We start from the raw sequence: 21,231 nt of genomic DNA, 5'->3' as shown, positions 1-21,231 counted from the left end.
CCTCGCCCCCCTCGAGGTGTCAGTGCGCTTAGGGGTGAGACCCTGGCCTTTGTGGGTTTGTTTTTCGGGCGGGGACCTGGGCGGCCTGGTGTTCACTGACGGGCCTCCCCGGTGCTTGTGCCTCTCTCGTAAGCGTCGCTTCAGATTTGGAGAAAAAAAAATGAACGCATTGATCAAATCGTCATCGTTTTCTCAACTCGGCGCTTGCTGGAAGTCCCAGAAGGAGCAAGCGTGGCAGCTTTTCCCCTCAGGTGACAGAGGGGACGTGTTTGCTAGGGTGGCACATGAGTGGCTTTGCACCCTGTGTAAACACAGCGGGTGAGTTTTGTCCCTGCAGTTCGGGGAAAACCTAATACAGGATAGTTTTCCTTGTGTATCTTCGCCAAAGAAAGGATGCACGTTCCCCGATTCCCTCCATATACAGAAAGGCAGTGACAGTATTAGCAACTTACGTGTGGCAGCAGTTTGTACCGAAGTTTCTTCCTGTTGTGTTTATTTTGTTTTCCTCCAGGAGAGACTGCTTTTTAAGTGGTATTTTAAAACTCGGGGGGGGGGGTGTGATAATTTTTTTTAAATCCATATGTTTCTTTCCATTACTTCCAGTTGCTTTGCAGCACAAACTGTGGGCATTCCTTCCATGTGTTGCTTTAGTAGAGATCAGGTGTTGGGACTGGCAGGTCACCACTCGTGAAAGTACATTTTAATAGGGTCCTTCGTGTATAAAATAGTTGAAACAATGGTAGCCCTATACTGAATTACAGGTACTTGCCATAACAGATGCACAGTTGTTGGCCATAAGTATTTTCTTGTGGACAGAATGCAGGTGCAGAAAACTGGCAAATTTTTGGTGGAGATGTGTCATCTAGTAATTAGGGACCGCTAAATACAGGAATGCTGCTGAAAAGCCACCAAGAAAAAGCACTTGCTGCATGACCCCAAGTTTTCCCAGGACGGTAGAGCAAATTAACTTCCTGCAATTGAAAGAGGGAGTTTCTGCTCCCTTCACTTTCCCTTTCTCCATATGGTCTTCTATGAATTCCCTTCTTCTGTTGTCTCTGGTTTTCATCACTGTTGGATGAACCAGTTTAAATCACTAGAATGGCAGGAAATTGATTACTAGAATGGAAGAAGAACTCTTCCAATTTAGTGAGTTGAATCGGCTTGTGGAAAGGGTTTGATGAGTGGCAGAGGCTGAACAAAGGCTGGGGAACAAAATTGACCAGAGAGTAAGGAGAGGAGGAGCAGAAGGAAGACGGAGTTCAAATTTGGAAAGCCATGGGACAGGAATTCCCTTTCACGGACAGTGAATGGTTAGGTCAGATCAGCTGCAAGTCAAGTTGCAGTCCTAAGAGAAAGGAACAATATAAAAAAAACCCCAGCCGGTTCTGCAATACATTTCCTAACTGAAACAACTTCCAAAAGTCCAAACTTTTAACAATCTGCTTCTATCCGAAGGGATAACATTGGTTTTAACACAATTTGACAAATAAGTTTGCTGTTTATCCTCATGTGTGGTCTTGAGATTTTTCTGAAGCTGTTAGTAAAAAGTACAAAATCTCTAAAATTCACTGAAGTAGCTTTTAGGACATCACAAAGGCACTGAAATTCATAAGACTGTTAAACTACTTTGTGTTGCTCATTACTTCAAATGGTATTTAATGTCATACTGTTCACATGTGAACTATGTTAAATTGGTGTGTGTAAATTATTTTCCCCTAGGACTTCTTTGAAACCAGAATGTGTATGACAGCAAGTAATATTTAAATATGTGAAAGGAGTAGAAAATAAAAGGCTACACTGAAGAATGGTAATGAAAGAACACTGCTTTGTGCTGAATAAGGAACATACTGATGTCAAGAAAAGACAGTGCAGTTTTCCTGCTCTTCTGCTTTTACAGAGTTTAATGTTGCTAGTTGGAAAAAGAAAGATATCTGGTGATTGTAAATCTATCAAAGATTGTTCATGGTGAAAGAGCGAGCACCTCTTTTCTTTCTCCTCTCCTGCTTCCCCTGACATCCTTTCATTCTGGAGTCTTTTTAAGGTGGCTTTCACTGTCTCATCCTCTTGTAATGGAGGGTTTTGCTCTTTGAAAGAGGTGTGTACAATCAAGATTCTCTGAGGATTTGCGTACCAGATTGTCACACCTGACAGCTCTGATGAAGGTTGTGTGGTATATTTGCTACCTTTACCAGAAGCAATCCCTTCCTCCTGCCTCCTCTCCATTTTATTTCTCTCTCAGGAGCTGCAGAGGAGAAGGTGAAAAAGGAAATGCTTGGTCATCATGCTCTCAGGTTAGGGTAAAAAAAAATCAAGATGGAAATAAAAATGTTGGGATAATGAAGTCTTCATCAACTGTGCAGTATGCTGGTACAGTATCTTAATTAAATTATTCATAGAGTTAGCTGTACAGCATGATAGGAAGAGGAAATTTAGGAAAAGCCTGTAATGAAGGTGAAGCAACCATAGAAAAGGGGGGGCGGGAGGGGGAATCAATAAGGCATTATTTCCTTTTCTCTCCTGTAAAATAAGTTTTCGCTCTGGCAAAATGATCTTGTGAACGCATAGGAACAGCTGCTCATGCAGCCTTTTCAAAGAGGTAACTGTGAACAGGAGATGATTGTTAATGATGCTAGCAAACATAAAAGTCTAATTTTCTCCTACCCCAACCTTTAGCTATTTATCCAGGTGCATTAATCTAAGGCCTTCCGCAACTATCAAATTGTAAGTTTTAAATTACAAGTTTAATGTAAGTTTTCTTTAAATTATCATTCTGATTTGATAGTATCTTATACCCCATCACTGTTACACCTGAAGAGGTAGGTACAACTGTACAAGACAAACAGAGGTAATGAAGAATCTGGTCCAGTGACTATTATGAGAAATAACATTGTTTCAGATGTCCTTGTTAGCAAGTTTTAACTTGAAATACATTGCCAATGGCTTAAGGACATGCGTATGTAAGGAAAACTATGACGACTTTTCATTGGCAAAATAATGTAATTTCCTAACACAGGCAAGATCTGCATCCCTCTGTGAACTGCCCTTGGGTGATGCCCAAGTGTAGACCCTGAGAGGGAGTCAGTTTGTGTAGCTGTGAGCTATGCCATGCTGACCCAGGAGGGACCAACAGAAGACACTCCTGGTGAGTCCTGGTTTCTCTCAAGTTCTGTGCCTTTTCACTTCCTGATATGCTTTGATTATTGTGTACCCCTCTGCTTGTTCTTAACATAGGGCTCCTTGGCTGTCTCCATGGAAAAAAACTTTTGACTGAGTTAGTGTTATATGAAATCCAAAAAGTAATGGGCCATCTTCTCTGTCTGCATGTATTGTCAGTGGCCAAATACTATAAAATTGGTTGTGAATTTAGAGGGCATTTTTTTCATAAGCCTATGGAAATGAATTTTTATAGTTCAATTACATTTAAAAGATCCATTTTGGGTTGTTAGAGAGATTTTGCCTTTAGCTTTGACCTTGTTGTTGAAAGCAAAATCATAAAGGTCACAGTGCTCAATACATACTAGTAGTTCACTGTGCAGAAAGTGCCTCTTTGAAAGGCAACAATGAAAAAGCAGAATACATAGAATTTCCAACAAGATGTCTTGTTGCCTTTGGCTGTAGTTTATTAAAAAGTACAAAAGTAAGCCTTAAAAAGAGACAAGTATGATTTTCCATTATTTGTTGATCTGAGTTTGTGTGCAATTAATATTCAGAAAGCATTTATGAAGCTGGTAATGATTTTTGAAAGTATCTTTTGAGTAGTATTAACAGCTAGTCATCTGAAACTTAATCTTGGAAGTGAACTACTGAATATTTTCTTGTTTACCATGCTCAAGTTATTCTGTCAGGAAATGGAAAAATATTGTGTGACTTAGTTCAACAGTTGACAATACACAAATTGCAAATAGTTAATATCAACACAGAATTAGTATTTCAATTGGTATGCTAAAATCTGTTTATATAAACTGTATGGATAATACTTCGGAATAACAAATCTCAGGAAAATTAATGGGATGAACCCATAAGAAATATTAGACTATGACCAGTTTTGTGTATCACATTTTTGTTTTTAATTTGAACAAGTGTAAGTCTTGTTATTCATCCAATGAAGTCTTTTTCTGGTTGGTAATACATGCTCTGCAGACCATACAGCAGTGTATCACTTCTAAATTTATTTTCTACATACTGCGCTGTAAATTTTTAAGGATGTGCAAAGCTAACTAATTTTATGGAGCAGAGTATAATGGCGTGCTGCAAAGGAGATGAGGACTTTTATTTCACAGAGACAATGTTTTATTCCTTTCAATTTATTAACATTGTGCAGCAGATGCAGCAGAGCACTTTAGACACATGTTTAACTACATCTTTACAAGTTTTGCTTGGAATCAACAGGATTTAAAATGTGCTTTATGTCTTGCTGGTGATTAAAAATATGTGTTTCCTATACATTTATAGAAGACAACTATGCAGGATCTGATCAGCCAAGAACTGAATGCCCTTACTTTTCATTAGGATACCAGGTATGGTCTCTCTCAAGGCACGTTCAGCTCTTGAAGGGCCACACAGCAGAAGTATGATTGTTCCTTTGTTTTGAGCAGGATCATTTCTTCGAAGAGAGAAATATTAAATTTTTTTAAATGTGATACTGTTTATTTTTTATTGCTCTCATTCCCACTCCTAGATCCCTACCCTTCCTCATGTCAAAGGAAGTGCTAACTCGTATGACAGTGAAGTGTTCAGTCAGATAAGTGATAGACTTCCTGAAACTGCATTCTCTGTGTAGTGCCTCTTGGTAAGAGTGACTTGCAGTAACAAATCTGCAGTGTGGAACAGAGCCAGAGAAGCTATGAAGAATGAAAGATGTCCAGCCTAGGTAAGGAAATTGGATTGTATGGGGGAAGAATTGGAACGTGTGAGGAATTAAGATAGATTGTTCTTAAAAAGAAAAAAATAAATATGGAGCCATTGTCAAGTGTTCTGTCCATCTTAATTTACTGCTGTTTCTAAGAGCTTTGATGATGATAACAGTCATCTGCCACTACTATATTAAGGAGATGTTTATTTCAAGATGATATGAAGTGTTGTCATTCTCAGGGTCATCACTAAGCTTCAGAGTCATTGTGCTGAATCCTAGGGCTAAGCATTCCAGCAAAAATATCAGTACGAACTCTGGAACTCCTATCAGTTTCCATGTCAAAGATTATCATAGACTTAGATGTGTATGAAAAAAATTAAGAGTATGTTCAATGGAAATTCTGCATTCCAGAAAGGCAAATTATACAGTTAGTGAATAGAAGGACAGTATGGTGATCCATAGGATTAGAAGTGTACAGTGTGAGACTGGGAGCATTATTACACTACACAATGAAGTATGGTATAGAAATAATTTATTTAACCACCACTAAACTATTTCCAGAAGTGAATTAGTACAGCTACATTGGCATTAAATACACATTGAGGAAGACTGGCTGTCTTGGTGACAGGGCACATTGGCTTGAAGGGAATGTGCTAACTTATCTATACAGCCCTTAGAACCAGAGGCATGGAGGTGTAGTCAGCAGTTGCGGTGGCTGGTGTGGTGTCCCAGTTGGCTTGAACCTCTTCACATTGCAAACCACGTTGTTAGAGAGAGGTGCTGTGGGAGAGCTTGACTTGGTTAGCCAGGTATAATGAGCATAAACAGAAGATATGGTTTCTTTCTCTGAATGTACCCCCAGAGAGGTGAAAGCTCTGTTTAAACTGAGTGACAGGATTAGCAGAAGAGTGTAAGTCATGGACTAGCTAGGCATACATTGAGTCTAAAAACTAAAAAGAATTTTCTGCTGGGGCAGAGATGCTTTGGGACTGCCATCTGATCGAGTAGTTATAAATGGGGATTGGGTTGGTTTCTGAAAGGAAGTAAGTGATATGGCTGCAAGCATCAGCATGGATCATTTGCAGTGAGTCAGGAGTTCCCTTCTAGTCCTATGTTCCTTTATGTTCTGTTCAAGGGCAGAGTCAACAGTAATTCCACTATTGAATAATCTGAATTGCTAATGACAACATTGTAGAATAATAATCTGATCTTTGTACATATATTTAAACTATTGTCTATATAAATATTTTATTTAACAGGGTCAAGGAGTGAAAGCAGTAGGTTCTCTGGTACCCAGAGTATGTAATCTTGAAAATGTGTAGCTGTAGAGTTAATGAAACCATGTTGTTTAATCTTGATTCTTTTTAAATAACAGTGGGAGAACCAGGGAGATCCTGGTCAAATTTCCTGTAAAAAATATGGCAAAAATTATACATTATTATTTCAGTCATTCTTCTCAAGGGGACTTTGAGAACTGCCAAATTCAGCCATATGAAAAGTCCACCTAACCTAGTATCCTATCTCAGTAAGTAAATATTTATGGAAAAACTACATGGAGGCATTCATAGTGATTTTTCCATGGTGCTCTTCTAGCATTAAGTGTCTAGAAGACTCTTGTTTAATAGTTAGTGCTGATCTACTGTACAGAACTGCTGAATTCATGAAGTTGTGATTATTTTTTTTTAATCCATGTACAGTTTGGGACTCACAATATTGAATTAAAATCAGTTAATTACCAAAAAAAGTGATTGCATTTTGAAAATTATATTGTGAAAACTAGTGAATAACTGTTTCCAGCTCACTTTTTTTCATACAATTAATTTCTTAACACGTCTCTATTGTATCCTTGTCCAGATATTTTTCAAATTCTTATGGAACCTTTTTGACAACGGAATGACTTGAAGTGCATATAGTATGTGTAATGTGTCTATGGCCTGCAGGTACACAAGACTTTTTATGTAGTTTCTGTTTGCTTCTTTAAGTACCAGATGTTTTCAGATGTCTTTCCTGGTGATAATGACTAGCAACCCATGTAGATGTGTATTTTCTTCCTCTCTTGATGAGCATCACGCTTACTGCCACTGAATAGCCTCTGGCATTTTATCATCCATTCAGTATTGAACCATCCTCTGAACCTTTTCATAGCCAGCTTTCGATTTCTTCAGACTAATAGTTTTGTGTCATCTGAGGTTTTTATTTGTCTTACTATGTGTGTACTTTTCCACGTAATTTTTTAATATATTGAGGGTCCCAGATGTCACAGTCAAGCCTGTCAGTGAATCCTGAATCCTGTGCAAATTTCTTTAAGAGGAAAAGAATACAAGCAATACAAAATTTGACCTATAAAAAAAATCCATCATCCTTTTTTTCTTCTTTCCAAAATTTTTACTCGTTTAGTTTCATTGTATATTTATTGCATAAGTAGGTGCATTTCTAATTGATTTTCACAATGTAGTTCTGCTTTTCAAAGGATTTGTAGGATAATGGGAAAACAAGGCAACAGAAATTCACTACTGGATGAAATAGTTACCACACATGTAGAGTTTAATGGGTCTACTCAACATTTTTATTTCTTCAGAGTAAGGAATTCTAGCACATACTGTGTGTTACTGTCAGAAAAAAAAGTATATAATAGAAACTTATTTTTATTTTTTGAATACAAGCATGTAAAGGTTGTCGTTGTCTGCAGTCCTCTATTGGCTTAATCCACTATGCTTACTTATTAAGCTATGAATACCTGCAAATCCTTTAAAGGATTAAGTGTATCTGCCTGTTAAGCTTTCCAAGACAGTTAAAAATAACTGCAGGCTGTTTCTACTGACACACTAAAAATTGGACCTACTCTACATTTTATGTTGCATTTGCTGCTGCTTTGACAGATGGAATACAGGCTGGAGGTACTTAAACCTTTTATGAAGATTCAGGTTGACCAAGTGCTCTAGAAACCCCCATTATAACTAGCAGCTGTTTTCCCTTACAGACCATGAAGAATCAGAATTTGCTTTATCTTGTGAAAAATGCCAGTGACCAAGGACATATGAGGGGAAAAAGAATTTCAGCTTAAACCAATGCATGAAATAAAGGTATCCTCCCCTTAGAAAAGGCCTGAACTTACACAAGATGGTCTGACCAGTTCCTGCAGCACGGTCCTTTATGTGTGATATGGCTTTTGCTTGCTGCAGTCATTGACTTCAGAAAATGTGGATCTTTTCCGTATTTACAGAGTTATTGCTATATTCTAATAGAGAATGAGCATGTATGCTGCCAGGTATTACTAGGAAGGGAGCGAAATAGATGAGATTCACTATAGTGGAAGCCTTACAAAGAATGCACGATTCCTCTTGGTGCTCCAGAGAGTGCATGGATACAGCAGTAAATTAAAATGTGTGCTGACTACCTCTATGCTCTGTTATTCCTTCTGGCTGTCAGGGAAGAAGAGTTGACCTTCACCTTCTTCCTTGGTCAAAGAAGTTAAATTGCTCTCTACAACTACCTGAAAGGAGGTGATAGGGAGGTGGGAGTTGCCTCTTCTCTCAAGTGAATAAAGACAGGAGGAGAGGAAATGGCCTGAAGATGCACCAGGGGAGATTTAGGCTGGATATTAGAAACAATTTCTTTACTGAAAGAGTGGTTGGACAGTGGAACAGGCTGCCCAGGGAAATGGTGGAGTCACCATCCCTGGAAGTGTTTAAAAGAAATGTAGATATAGTGCTTAGTGAATGATTTAAACACTGAATGGGTAGATCAGGTTATGGTAGGTGGATTTAGGTTAGAGTTGAACTTGATGATCTTCAAGGTCCCTTCCAACCAGGATGATTTGTCTGGTATTTTCTTTCTGTCTTGTACTGGTACAACAGAAATTCAGGGTTGCAAAAGGTTATCGTACATATATGGTAATTTTTTTGGTAAGGGACAGAATACCTGATGTGGATCCTTCTTTGCTGCAGTGATTCTTACCTTCCTTAACAGATTCTTTAAGTTCCTGCAAAAAAGCAGAAGTCAGAGTGTACATAACAGATGAAACTGGTTTTAGCTGTTTTAAGAGCTGAAGGAACATAACATGGCATAAAGCTACTTTGCTCCCAAGTTAAAAGCCTCAAGCTAAATAATACTTATATGAGTGCATGAATCCTGCATTCGTTCAGAAGTGATGGAGGAACCAAGTGCAGTGAGATGCAGGTGCTCACAAGGTGCAACTCTGTCAGCGTTCCTTATCATGAACTCCTGACTGTAAAGCAGTGGGTTCTTGTGTCATGACTTGACATCCACCTGGTCGTGGATTCAGCCTTCAGTCCTAAAATAATAATTTACTAAGACAGGCTGCGGAACTTCTTTAGAGTTTATCTAATCCAAGATCTAAGTAGTTGTTACTTAATTGTTATGCTGTTTGGTAATGGAAGGACAGCTGGTTTTCCTGATTTTCTGAGTATGCAAGCAAACTTACACAGTCCAAGCTGAAGGATCTAGCTCAGATACAATAAGCAAAATAACTTCATTAACATTAATATATGCTACTTCATGTCTAAAATACTTTTGGAGGCATATTAAAGTTTGTGCTGAGATAACTTCATACTGATCTAAATCAGGAGATCACATACTTTTTACTAATTCTATCTAGGAGAGGTCAACAAAAATCTGGAAGAATGATAAACATTTTCAGCCATTTTTATAGTCGGTGTCTGCCTGTGCATGGCCCTGGCCTGCCTGAGGAAGTGCTACATAACTGTAGCAGAAACATTGCTTGTGATATTTCAGCAACATCTCTTAGAACTTGTTGCAGAATTTATACAATGCACTGTATTGCACTATGCAGGCAATAGATTACATGGATTTACCGGGTAGATTATTTGGTTCTATTTATTTCAGTTTTTTTGTTTGTTTGTTTGTTTTTTTGCTAGTTAGGCTTATGTGTTTTTATCTGAACTTAATGAAAAACTGTCAGGGTAAATTTTACTCAGCGTATATTTTGGAGTGAGAAAATGGACTTTTTCAAAATGCACTTCCTAATATAAATTATTTAGTAATTTTGTATGAATACAAACTAGCATTCTAATGTTTTAAATAAGAAATCTTGTGGAATCCCAGCTTGTCAGATTTTTGCCTGGAACTTGCTGATTCCCTGCCAGTTCATCTTCCCATCCACTTGGCAGATTGCCCAGCCTTCCAAAAGCTGCAGCTGCCTCTGCGTCAAGGATGGCAGCACTTCCAGGGCTGCAGGCTCCAGAGCGGGTGGCCAGATGGACTTCCTCTCAGGTTCCACCTAAAGGGTGGCCAGATGGACTTCTTCTCCGGTTACCACCTAAAGAGTGGACAGATGGACTTCCTCCCGGGTTCCACCTAAAGGGTCGCCATTGTCATGAGGTGATGTGTTGTGTGGATGGTCTCCTGGCAGAGTTGTAGGTTAAGGAGCTTTCAAGTCTGGACATTTTATCTTGTGGCAGCTTTTATTAGTTTTCTAATAAATTGTTTTGTAAGTGGTCTTCCTATTTCTGTCACTGAGGAAGACCTTGTCTCTAAAAAAAATAATAAAAAAATAAAGGGGGTGGATGCATTTTACACATCACTTTATAACAGTGCTGCTTCCAAGGTTCATGTAGAAAGGACACAAAATGTCAACAGCATGGCTAGAGGGATGTTCTGTTTTGAGTTGAAATTTGGTTTCTGAGTAGTAGTTTTGTTTGGGGATTTGGGTTTTCATCTTAACAAACTTTGTTTTTTCTCATGCAAATATCTAGTCATACTTTAGATTTGACCAGACCTCAGCCATATCTTGTTAATTGACATGCAGTTTTTAATCAGCTAGATGTTAATGGTAATTGATACCTCCTTTGTATTAACAATGTATTATAGAAGGACTGTAATAATAATTAAAAGCTAATAAGCTTTATGTTTACATGTACATGGTCATTAACTGTAATGGTTCTTTTCCTATCATTTCAGTTCTGAGAACAGTATAATTTTAATAGCACAGAGCAATGCTAGTGACGTTTTGGGGATTGTAACTCCACGTGTTTGCATAAAAGTGCTAACCATTATTCAAACAGGTTAATAAATAATAAAATCACACAAAGCAATATTGCTTTCTTTTTCATATTCTTCTCTAATAGTTTCCTGCATTTTAAGTAGCTTGTTATAAAACTTATCAATTTTATTATTAAATCAATTTCACAGTAGTAGACATGGTTGGAGAAGAACTACTTTTTCTGCTAGTAGATATAAATAAACAGATGTATACTGAAATTAAATAATGATATTAAAATTAACATGTAACAAAGCAGTTGTGATACACCAAATATTTTATAAACTATTGCCTGGAGTTGCTACTTTTTTTTTTTAACTACCCTGAAGGAAAATTATTGAAGAATTTTTAATTAATACACTAGAGCTTAAGATAATGCTTCTTTAATTTGTCAAATATAAACAATGATATTATTTTAAAAGTGACATTCTTGTAGATTTTCTTCAGCTTAATAACTTTTTCAGCAACTTTGATTAGTAACTTTACTTCACACGTTATCCCACTAAAGTTAGTAAGTCCATTACTGAAGTTCCTAGTCAGGTAGAATAATAGTTTCAGAATCTAGATGGATAATCTTATTGTTCATACAGTGTTATTCAGCAGTACAAGAACTGAAGAACCAAATGTTGCCTTCTTTGATTGGACCAATGGCTCATCAAAATCAATATGAAGACGGAAGCACTATAATTATAAAACAAACAAAACATATTTTCCCCCTATTTCTTAACTAATTCACTGTTTTGAGGTGGAGATGGTTGACACTGAGCATTTAGCAGATGCTTCCAATAAGCTATCCAAAATGAAACCTCAATTGATTTGCCACTGCACTACTCCAGCTCTATGTGTATTGAAATAATTGGAGCTATGCTAATAATAAAATTGGAAGGAAACAGAGATAAATCATGCACACTGTTTCTCGCTGAAATGACAAGTAGTTTCTCTGATTTTATTCCTCTTTTGCACCAGTCAATATAAAAACTTTGCTAACGTTTGTCACAACACTTATGGATTAAAAGTAGTTGCTTAAGTCCATTTCTGCTTACGAACTTTAAAACAACATGCTTATATAAAGTAGACTGTAGTGGTCATACCTTCAGCTACATGCTGGCACAGCTCCAACTGCATAGCTGTTGGCTTCATGAGGATTTAGATACAAACTTGAAGTTAAGCCCATGATTAACTGCTTTCTCAATCTGTCTCTCTCTGCCTCTCTCGTTGCTCTTAATATATTATAAAATTAATTCAATTTAGCTCATGCTTAATGAGCTAGGTGAATATTCAGATATTTCAATATGTTCTTTGTACCCCAAAAATGTGGTTGATATACTCTTGTTCCAAGCCTGAAGAAAAGGCTGGTATAATGACTTATTGTATCCACTGTGACTTCCAAAGTTGTATGCTCTGGGAGTGAGTGTGTTTGTGTATCTAACTTCAAAGCTGATATATGGGCCTCTTGTCCAGTCAAAACTTCTGTAATCAGATAGACTGCATTTCAGAATAAATCCTTTCTGATGAAACTGCTCCCACACTCATGCTTTTTGCGGCAGATGTAAACAAAGTCCTCTTCTTTTGTGGCTTTTGATTTAAATCACTTAATGTTTATCATAGTTACTGATACCTGGTTTTCATTGTATTTTTAAATGTTTGCAGCAAAATATTGCATTAGTAATAGTAACAAAGATTTAGAAAGTGGATTGCATAAGAGCTGTTATATAGTCTGAGACTGTTATCTCATACAAAACATAAAAGTTATTACACAAAAGAAAATGAAATAAAATTATGGCTGTAGGCAGTGTCTTTAATAATTAGTATGGGTTTTTCTAATACTTAATAACCTAAGATATTTTATTGGAAGTGTAACCTCATATGTATGTGATTTACGTGCATTCTTCCCTAAAACAGCATTCATCTACAGTAAGATTTAGTTGGGCATTTATACCTGACCAAAGTAATGAGTGTGATATTGGGCTGTTTGGAGAGCTGTGAGTATATTTAAATTAAAATAATTGTAAGTGCACTTATTATCTTGATACATCAGGATCTAAGTGACAATATTGGCATAAATTATAATAAAAACATATATTTTAAACACATATTTTCTTAAATTTCAGTTCCTAAAATGTTGACAGCATGTCCGTGTATCTCTTAATATTTTTAGTATTTGCTTAGATGTAATGTAGTTTTCCTTGGCACGTGTGTCCTGTAAGGCAAGGGACAGCAGAATCAAGAAATTAACATCTGACCATGTCATAAATCCAATTAACCCTGACAAGGCTAGTAAAGGCAAGTGAATAACAAAGCAATGCTGTCTGGAAACAGCTTTGTATTTTAGGTTATACTGGAGATGGTAGGACACCAGCCAGACAAAGCAAAAATACTCTGGGCAGCTGAATTTTCTGCCTCCACTAAGACTATCCTGTACCCTGATGAGGTCACAGCACTACAGCATTTTCAAGTGTCAGATCTCATCTCTTCACAGTTTCTTAGCAGCAGAGAGGAGGAGGGAAGTGTTCCCCTCACAGAATGTAAAATATGTGCTAATGTCATTACAAGGTAATGCAGTGAAGCAGAAACTGCAGTTAACATCACACAGCCTCTCCTCAACCACCACCAGGTTTGGTTATGGTAATAACCCTCAACTGATAACAGTGCAACAATCCTCGGGCAGAAATTTGATGATTGTCTAATCCCAGGACCTATGCGTGTTAAAAGTAGCTTTCCTTTTTCTAGCTCTTTACACTTGAAGTTATTCTGTGTCCCATTTACTGAAAATCAGATGATTGCTTCACTGGTCTGCTGCATTCGTTCGTGCTTGAGACTCAAAAATGTGGGTGAATTTTCGATCTTAAGTATAGCAATGTCAATCTAGTAATACTTTTGGCAAAGTTATTTTGCATTCATCTTGAGAGAAGCCTCCATCCCTGACTAGAAATTTAAATTCGTCACCATGTGTTTCTGCATAGAAAGGAAGTACATGCTCCATTTAAGTTATCTATGAAACTCAAACAACACTATATTACACTTGGAAGTTCTACAGCTTTGTCTCTTTTCTCACTCAAACCTATTTCACAATCATGCAATACCCTGAAGTAAAATGCTCATGTTTCATTAACACTTGACTAATGGAAGACATTTTACACCAATCACGTATTACACAACATTCACTATTATTAGTTGTTGATATTATTTCTGGCTCATGATAACCTACTTTTCTAGTTGCCAGAGTAGTCACACATATAGTTTGTCAGCTCCAATATGGCACTTAGAACTGTAACAAACAGCTATGCCCAACTTTGGGATGGAGAAAGGAATGTTTCTTGGGAAACATGGAAGTTTGGGTTAGCTCATATCTCACAGCTAGTTTGCAGCTGATAGTTTTGGAAATTTCTCTTATATTTCTATTTGATTGAAATTAAAGTTGTATTAACTTCAGCAAAATTTTCCAAAGGGAGATTTCTCAGATTTAGAATGGGATTTCTGGTCTAGAAACAAGAAAAAAAAATATATATAATAACTCAGTGGTAAGGCTGTTAAATTGTTAGATCTGGAGGAGGGAGTTGAAACTTTCCACTCTCTGAATTCCACGTTTGCATGCACCACACCTTTTGAATCTTATCTTTTCCTCCTGCAACTTGAAGAGACTGGAGTTTTATTCTCGCATAGAGGCCAAAAATAGTCCAAACTTAAGAAAGTCTGTAGTACCTGTTCTGTAGTTAATCTTGGTGTTGGTCCCATCTTTCCTGACAGAATTTAATATAGGGTAGGATGGGCAAATTTATTTTAACTGTTAGGATGATCTCAGAGGTCAGGGAAAGATGAAGGAACAAATAACATGCACTATTGCTTCTGCAGAGAATTAAAAATTAAACATCACCATGCTTTTACATTTTTCTAACTGCATTGAAACTTGACCTTTTTGCTACAACTTTGGACACAAATAGAATTTAGCAAATGGATCCATGCTGCACGGGCATACGCTGATATGCAATTACCATATGTCAGTCCATAGAGATTCTCTAGCTCCTGAGACATGTTTTGTTCTTTAAATAGCTTTCCATTTTCCATATTTTTAACATTTTGGAACATGTAAGTCTTTTCATAATGATTTTTTTCCTTTTTCCTTTGAAGCCACGTTGATTTACAACTGACTTAGATTAGGTAGAAAGGACTGATAAAAAGAAGCTTAAATAGCTTTCAGAGATTACTACTACAGTCAAATATATTTGAAACCAGAAGAGCCAACATGAAATATTGAAACAAAGTAAAACCTACATTGATCTTTATAAGTAAGGAAAACACTATATGGATTAGAATTTTTGTCCTGGATTCATCCAGGATCATATACAATGTTTTAATCCTGGTAGGTAACATAGCAAATGAAAGTTTAATAGAAAAAAAGATAAAAACTTCTTATTTAATCCTGTATCATTAAACACTGAGGTTTTGACTTGGAACTTGAAAATGCCTGAGTCAGGACCTTACAGTCTCACACAGAGAACATTGGTGGCTCCCAATTTGGTAATTCCTGTTGGTTTTCACAACAAAGTAAAATTTGATATCTTCATATGGTCTGCAGATGTGCAGTATGAAGTCATTTAGATGCAAGTTTTACAGAGGCTTACTATTTTAGCAGAATAAAATATTTAAAAAACTCCTATCTCTTAAGAAAATAACTCCATCAGAGTAATCTTAACATCGTTCAGCAAATTCTATGACACAAAAAATACACTTAATCTCATAAAAATTTTACTGCTCTGTGTGAAGGTAGAAAAACTGTACTGAACGCATTCATTCAGCTTCGCAATATCTCATATAGACTTTATCAGCAAAATACTGAATTTGTATCTTTAGTGGAAAAAAGAGTAGGTTTAAACTTCTTAAAAGAGAAACCATCTCCTTTGGAATGTCTGGAGAAACTGAGATTAAACAAGTCATTAGTAAGAATGTAGCTACATTTCCATTTCTGATTTATAGATTATTCCTGCCTGGAGACATAATTTTTCAGTAAACTCCAGCTTCCTAACTGTTGCAATACCAAGGATATCAAGCATTAGACTTCCCTACAACATGTAGGTATCAGCTTAGGCTGGCACAGGAAGACCAGATTGCAAGAACTAGTGTTTACTCAAAGCCACTGATTTGAGACAGGTACATTCACTTTCTATTTTGCCATCTCAGAAAGCGTTGAAGTGCTCTGCAATGTACAAGATCATGAAGTCGTGCTTGAGGGGTTGGACAGAAATACGTATGTCATGCAGACATCTTACTGTTATGGATAGATCAGTTCCTGCTTGTGCTAAAAGGCACTGATGTAATCACAAAGTGGTTTAGAGACCTGATGCTTTTGCCCTTAACTGTGCAACAATGGAAATTTTACCCCTCTGAAAATTAAGGATTGGGTCTTGGTAGACTTCTGTTGAAAGAAAGGCTTTTCTGTCAATTTGAGCATTTAAGTGGAAACCAATATTCCAAAAGACTTAGGTGAGCCTTTTCTACAGGAAAGTAAACAACCCAAAATGTATGGTGATGTGTGTATAGTTTTCCTTTCACAACTACCTTGGTTTACAGTGTAACTGTGGCTGTGTGCACAAATGTCTTCTGAATGACACCAGAAGGGAAAAATTACTAAGATGATGTCAAATAATTATTTTGTTCCTTATTCTAAGAAAGCCCTAAAACAGAGCACAATTTGGATGATCCCTGGACTTAAACCCCATTAGCAGAAAAAGATCATGGAGGCAACATGAGAGCCAAATGGAGAGAAAATTCGTAACAATGCCATATACAAGCAAAATCAGAGCAGATACAGAATGAGGAAAGGGGAAGGCACGTGATGCCGTGAAGAAGTTATTTATCAGCTACTAGGATGTCAGGAAAAGACAAGCACCTCTTTTCAAAAGGGGAATCAGAAATTTATTGAGGATATTGTGGTATCATTCCTCCAAATCAATTATGCTCCGTTGTTCTTATGTTTCTCAGTGGCACCCCCTGTACCCAGAAGTTTTGCACCAGTTTCTTCTCTTTCCACATCCCAGTGATGATGAAGTCCTGCCTGTCTAAGCTTGTCTCCCAGGCTCAACATCTCTGACTGTGAGCAAAGCTGTCACAGTGTCACAGCATTGCCAGAAAGATTTTCTGCCTCACTTTTTTGTCTGAGAAGGGCTCACTCAAGATATTGCCTTGGCACTGCTACTGTGGCTGCAGGGTGAAGGTTAATGTTCCTCCACCACCAAGCAATACATGTTCCAGAATCTCAGTGGAAAACAAGATCAGAAACAAGTAAAACATTGTCACTCAGAAACTGTAGGAGTGAGGAAAATTAAAGGGTTCCTTTTGCCTTTGAAGTTTTTATGTAGACAGTGGAGGCTAGTGTGGAACGTCTCTCTGTGAGACAGGTGAAAGTGGAACATGCTGCTTCCTAGGAGTCCTGTGGTTGATGAAGTTTTGAGAGAGTGCTTTACTTCATGGTGTTTCAGAATGTGTAATGGAGACGTGTGGTACTGGGTACCACGGGTGGTATAACCTGATGCAAAATAACCTCTGTGTGAGAACACACTGGAGATGTTGAGGAACATCATCAGCAGCTGTTTACAGCTGTAAACTGCTGCTGCTCCAAGTGAATTGCTAAAGTAAACACAGCCTATGTTGGTTTATTCTCTGTTCACAGAGGGAACAAAAACTGTAATAGTTTGTGATGCACCATAATTTTCCAGGAAAATATATTGCATAGCACTCGGAAAGCAAAAATACTGTATTTAAATGAGATTCACAGCAGTAAATCTTACTGACTTTGAGAGACAGATTCAGAAAAAGAGGATTGCCAAGCTGAGATTTAATAGCTGCATTCAACGTATTCAAATTTACACTGGTTTACATTTTAAATAAGAACTGCAGCTGTAGGGGGGAAATAGTATTTAAGCACACCTTACTTTATTAGATAGTGCCACCTACAGGTTAAAAGCTTTTGAACTTTACAGTGACAAAGAGTAGGAAGCCCTATTAGTAACAGATAAAGTATTTCTTGCGTTAAACCATTGGTATTTTGGAATTTGCAAGGTAAACGGAATGTTGCTGATATTTCCATATTGTCATACCTGGCAAAAGAATGGTAACTTCCACAGTTCCCTTCGGAGGTGGCCATACTCTGCTCTTTCTTCCATAGTCTGGCAGCAATTGGCAATGTCGCAAATCCTGATTTTCTTCTCTACTCAACAGGTCTTGCTTGGTATGATCAGTGGAGAGGTTATCTACATCTACTCCTGCAGGGCTGGGTAGGAGGTTGCTATCTTGCTGCGTTTGAGTCTGCAGGAACTTAAAACAGAGCCTTGAGAAGTTTGCCTTGTTAGCCCAAAATCAGAGAGGAGAAACCCTGGCGTACTTCTTATGAATATAGTGTGCTCAAGGAAAGTGCTGTACAACGGAGGAATGAGATGCGGGGACTACTCTCTGTCTGTGGGCAGATATGCATTATTCCTCCTGAAACTCACCTCTCCTCCCTCCCCCCCTTGCACATTCCATCTTACAGTTGACTCCTGTTGGGTCCTTTTGATGTAGCCTGGAACTGGGCAAAGAAGCCTAGAAAAATCTGCTGATCTCTGTACCATGTTTGTTGTTTTGAACTGAATTTTGGGCTAGAAGCCTGAGTTGTGCTCATTTCTCTCCTGAAAAACCAAAACTCCAGAAGAGGTAATATTTTAGGAGAAGTGTTTTATTCATATACTTTTGAAGTTCTCTCCAATGGTATCTGATTTAGTTCTGTATCTTCCACACCAGATGGCGTACCTGCCTGACTTGAGACCAGAGACTCTTCCTGTGATCTGCTCACTTGGCAAGATCTACTGTATCTCAGGCAGAATGCAAATTATGCACACATGTAGTCAAGAAACTGCCTCCTCTGCCCTTAGAGGAAGGTAGTGATGCTATCACAATATTTTTCAAGGAGAAGTGTCAATAACATTTTCGATTGCATGACTGTATGCTTGAATTGTAGTGCTAATGAAGGGCACGTGTCTCTTCCCTTCCTTAATTACTCTCTACACACTCAAGCGATGTAAGATGTTATTATTAAGTAGAGGGGGAATACCTAATTTTATTTGTGTTAAGTTCCTTTGTAAAATCATCCATGCTGAAAAAAGAAAAAAGCCAGCTGACAAAAATAGCTCCGTGCCTGAGAAATGGAAAAAAATAAAATAAAATAAAATAATTTTTTAACTAGAAGCCACAAACATGGAAAAATGATGCTGGAAAATATAACAAAGTTTGCTGTAAGTACCCTTCAGGTAGACAGGCCCTGTGGTAAAATCAGAGTATGAGGGATCAAGCAAACTCTTATGACTGTCCTCTAGATATTGTGAGGTAGAAGAGATGAGAAGCTGGACACCAGGACTGCCATATTTGAAGCTGAATGAGCTTTGACAAGGTTGTCAAAGAAAAGCTGCAGTAGAACAGTCAATTCCTTGTGGTGCCCATCCTGATGTGTCATGCTCTGCAGCAGACTGCTGCTTTGATTCTGGCAATAAACACTGGACCAAACCTGGGGGAGATGAAGACTCTGATCAGGTCCACCTTAGGCATTCTTGCTCTGTCACTCACGGGGTGGATTTTTAGTGACTTTCTTGTTTTGATGAAAGTCAGTAAGAATATGCAGTTACACAAGTAGTAGAGTGTTTTTGCCTTTATAGGTTCTATTGTTTATGTGTATATAAATACGCATAGAACTAAAGAATAAATAAAATGTCACCATAAATAAATAATGACATTAGTAAATATGTACATATTAAGAGTGCTTGCTATTATGACCTTATTGGCAGATACTCTTAATACAAACATAGCCTAATGGTCTGGGTCAGAATCAGTTTCTTGGAAAAGAAGATACAACAAATTCAGAGACTTGGGATAAGATACTTAGGAGTAAGGATTGCAGGATTCTTTCACATACATGTATTTCTAAAACAAAGTCTGAAGATCAGTGTTTAGTGAAGAGGAATTGGAGAAGCAGTGATGAATAAAATTCATTAAGCATAATTTTGAATACTCAGAATTTCAATTACATAATGAAAAGAATCATTGTGCTCTTGAAACTCCTGAAATAATGTTTTCAAAATCTTTCATTTTCCAGGGCCTGGTTCATTAGAAGCTGTGATGGTTTAAAGGTGTTCAGAGCTGATGTGTCTAAAAGCCTGTTTCTTTCTTTCCAAATGTATCTCCTTGTTAAACAAAGTATCACCTTTCCACCCAAACCTTACTTCCCTGAGGTGCCTGACAGTACAGTTAGGGAAAACATTGTAGCTGGAGGCCTACTGCAAGAAGACTGGGGAGAAGAAATCCTTCTGCCACTAAATCAACTTTTGCCACCGACTTCCCCAAGGACAAATTTCATCCTCAAATCTGGTCTTTCTTGACAAATATTGTCCACCTGGCAACAAGGTCAAAATCATGTAATGAAGACTCTGTTAATCAGAATCAGGTCTATCCACACTTACTGTCACGGGGAGAAAAACAAAGTTGATGTTTAACAGGAAAAAATAAGGAAGGTGGGGGAAGTCTTGGAGAACCATGTCTGGAGAGGTATGAGAAGGTGTTCCCATATTAACAGATGACAAAATCTGTGTCTTACGGGAACCCCATTGTGGCACAGAGGAAGGACAGAGAGAACATGAAGACTCACAGAACGGCAATGCAGGGTAACTCACTGTGGAGTTTGACTCCAAGGGACAGGAATCCCGGGGAGCCTTCTAACCCCTGGCAGGGCACAGCCCAGAGGCCCATTCTCCTTGCCACGTCCCCTAACAACGGGGGCTCAGCAGAGCTGGCCTCTCCGGGCTCACCCAAGCACCAGCACAACGTGCTGAGCCCACGTCGTGGGCAAGGTAAATTGACAGGTCGTGGCAAAGGTAAATGCTGGAACACTACACGTGGTGTAGCCCAGCGACTAAAACCAGCCAAGAACGGCTGCTGTATGTGTAATTACCCCGTGTCTGGTATTTGGGTGGCAAAGATAACGACAGCAGCAAACGCTAATGGGAGCCCTCAGTCCGATGAGGGTTGTTTTTCCCCCCCTGAGCACCCAATTCCAAGTACACCCCTGGGAAGGGGGGCGGTTCGAGCTGGTGCTCAAACACCAATTCCGAAAGGCATTTGGGAGGCAGGGCCGCCTCAGCTGCCCTCGCTGCTGCGACGACAGACGCCCTCGCAGCACGTAAAACCATCGGGCCCATAACCCACTGCAACTAGACCCAACACCCCGAATGTTTCCTCCTCCGGGATCCCCGGGCAGAAGAGACAAGCCGCGTTCCCGACGCGGGCCCAGCGAACCCCGGGGACGCACCCGCACCGGCAGGGCGGCCGACGGCGGGAAGAT

The 21,231-nt window shown here is 38.4% G+C and overlaps 2 protein-coding genes across 2 annotated transcripts in view; one reads left to right on the top strand and one right to left on the bottom strand.

Annotated features, from left to right (window-relative positions):
• Positions 1–20,498, bottom strand: part of DYNC1LI1 (dynein, cytoplasmic 1, light intermediate chain 1) — a 46,268-nt gene extending 25,770 nt beyond the window's left edge. The window contains exon 1 of the mRNA XM_010007615.1: positions 20,488–20,498. Within this exon, the coding sequence (XP_010005917.1) occupies positions 20,488–20,498 (11 nt within the window). The remainder of the gene's footprint in view (positions 1–20,487) is intronic.
• A 49-nt stretch (positions 20,499–20,547) lies between these two features.
• CNOT10 (CCR4-NOT transcription complex, subunit 10) overlaps positions 20,548–21,231 on the top strand; it is a 34,738-nt gene continuing 34,054 nt past the window's right edge. Inside the window, exon 1 of the mRNA XM_010007614.1 lies at positions 20,548–20,740. Within this exon, the coding sequence (XP_010005916.1) occupies positions 20,548–20,740 (193 nt within the window). The remainder of the gene's footprint in view (positions 20,741–21,231) is intronic.

This window comes from Chaetura pelagica, unplaced genomic scaffold (assembly GCF_000747805.2).
Source record: "Chaetura pelagica isolate M959 unplaced genomic scaffold, ChaPel_1.0 scaffold10, whole genome shotgun sequence".
In the NCBI taxonomy this organism is placed as follows: Eukaryota; Metazoa; Chordata; class Aves; order Apodiformes; family Apodidae; genus Chaetura; species Chaetura pelagica.
This window is presented reverse-complemented; position numbering and strand designations above follow the sequence as displayed.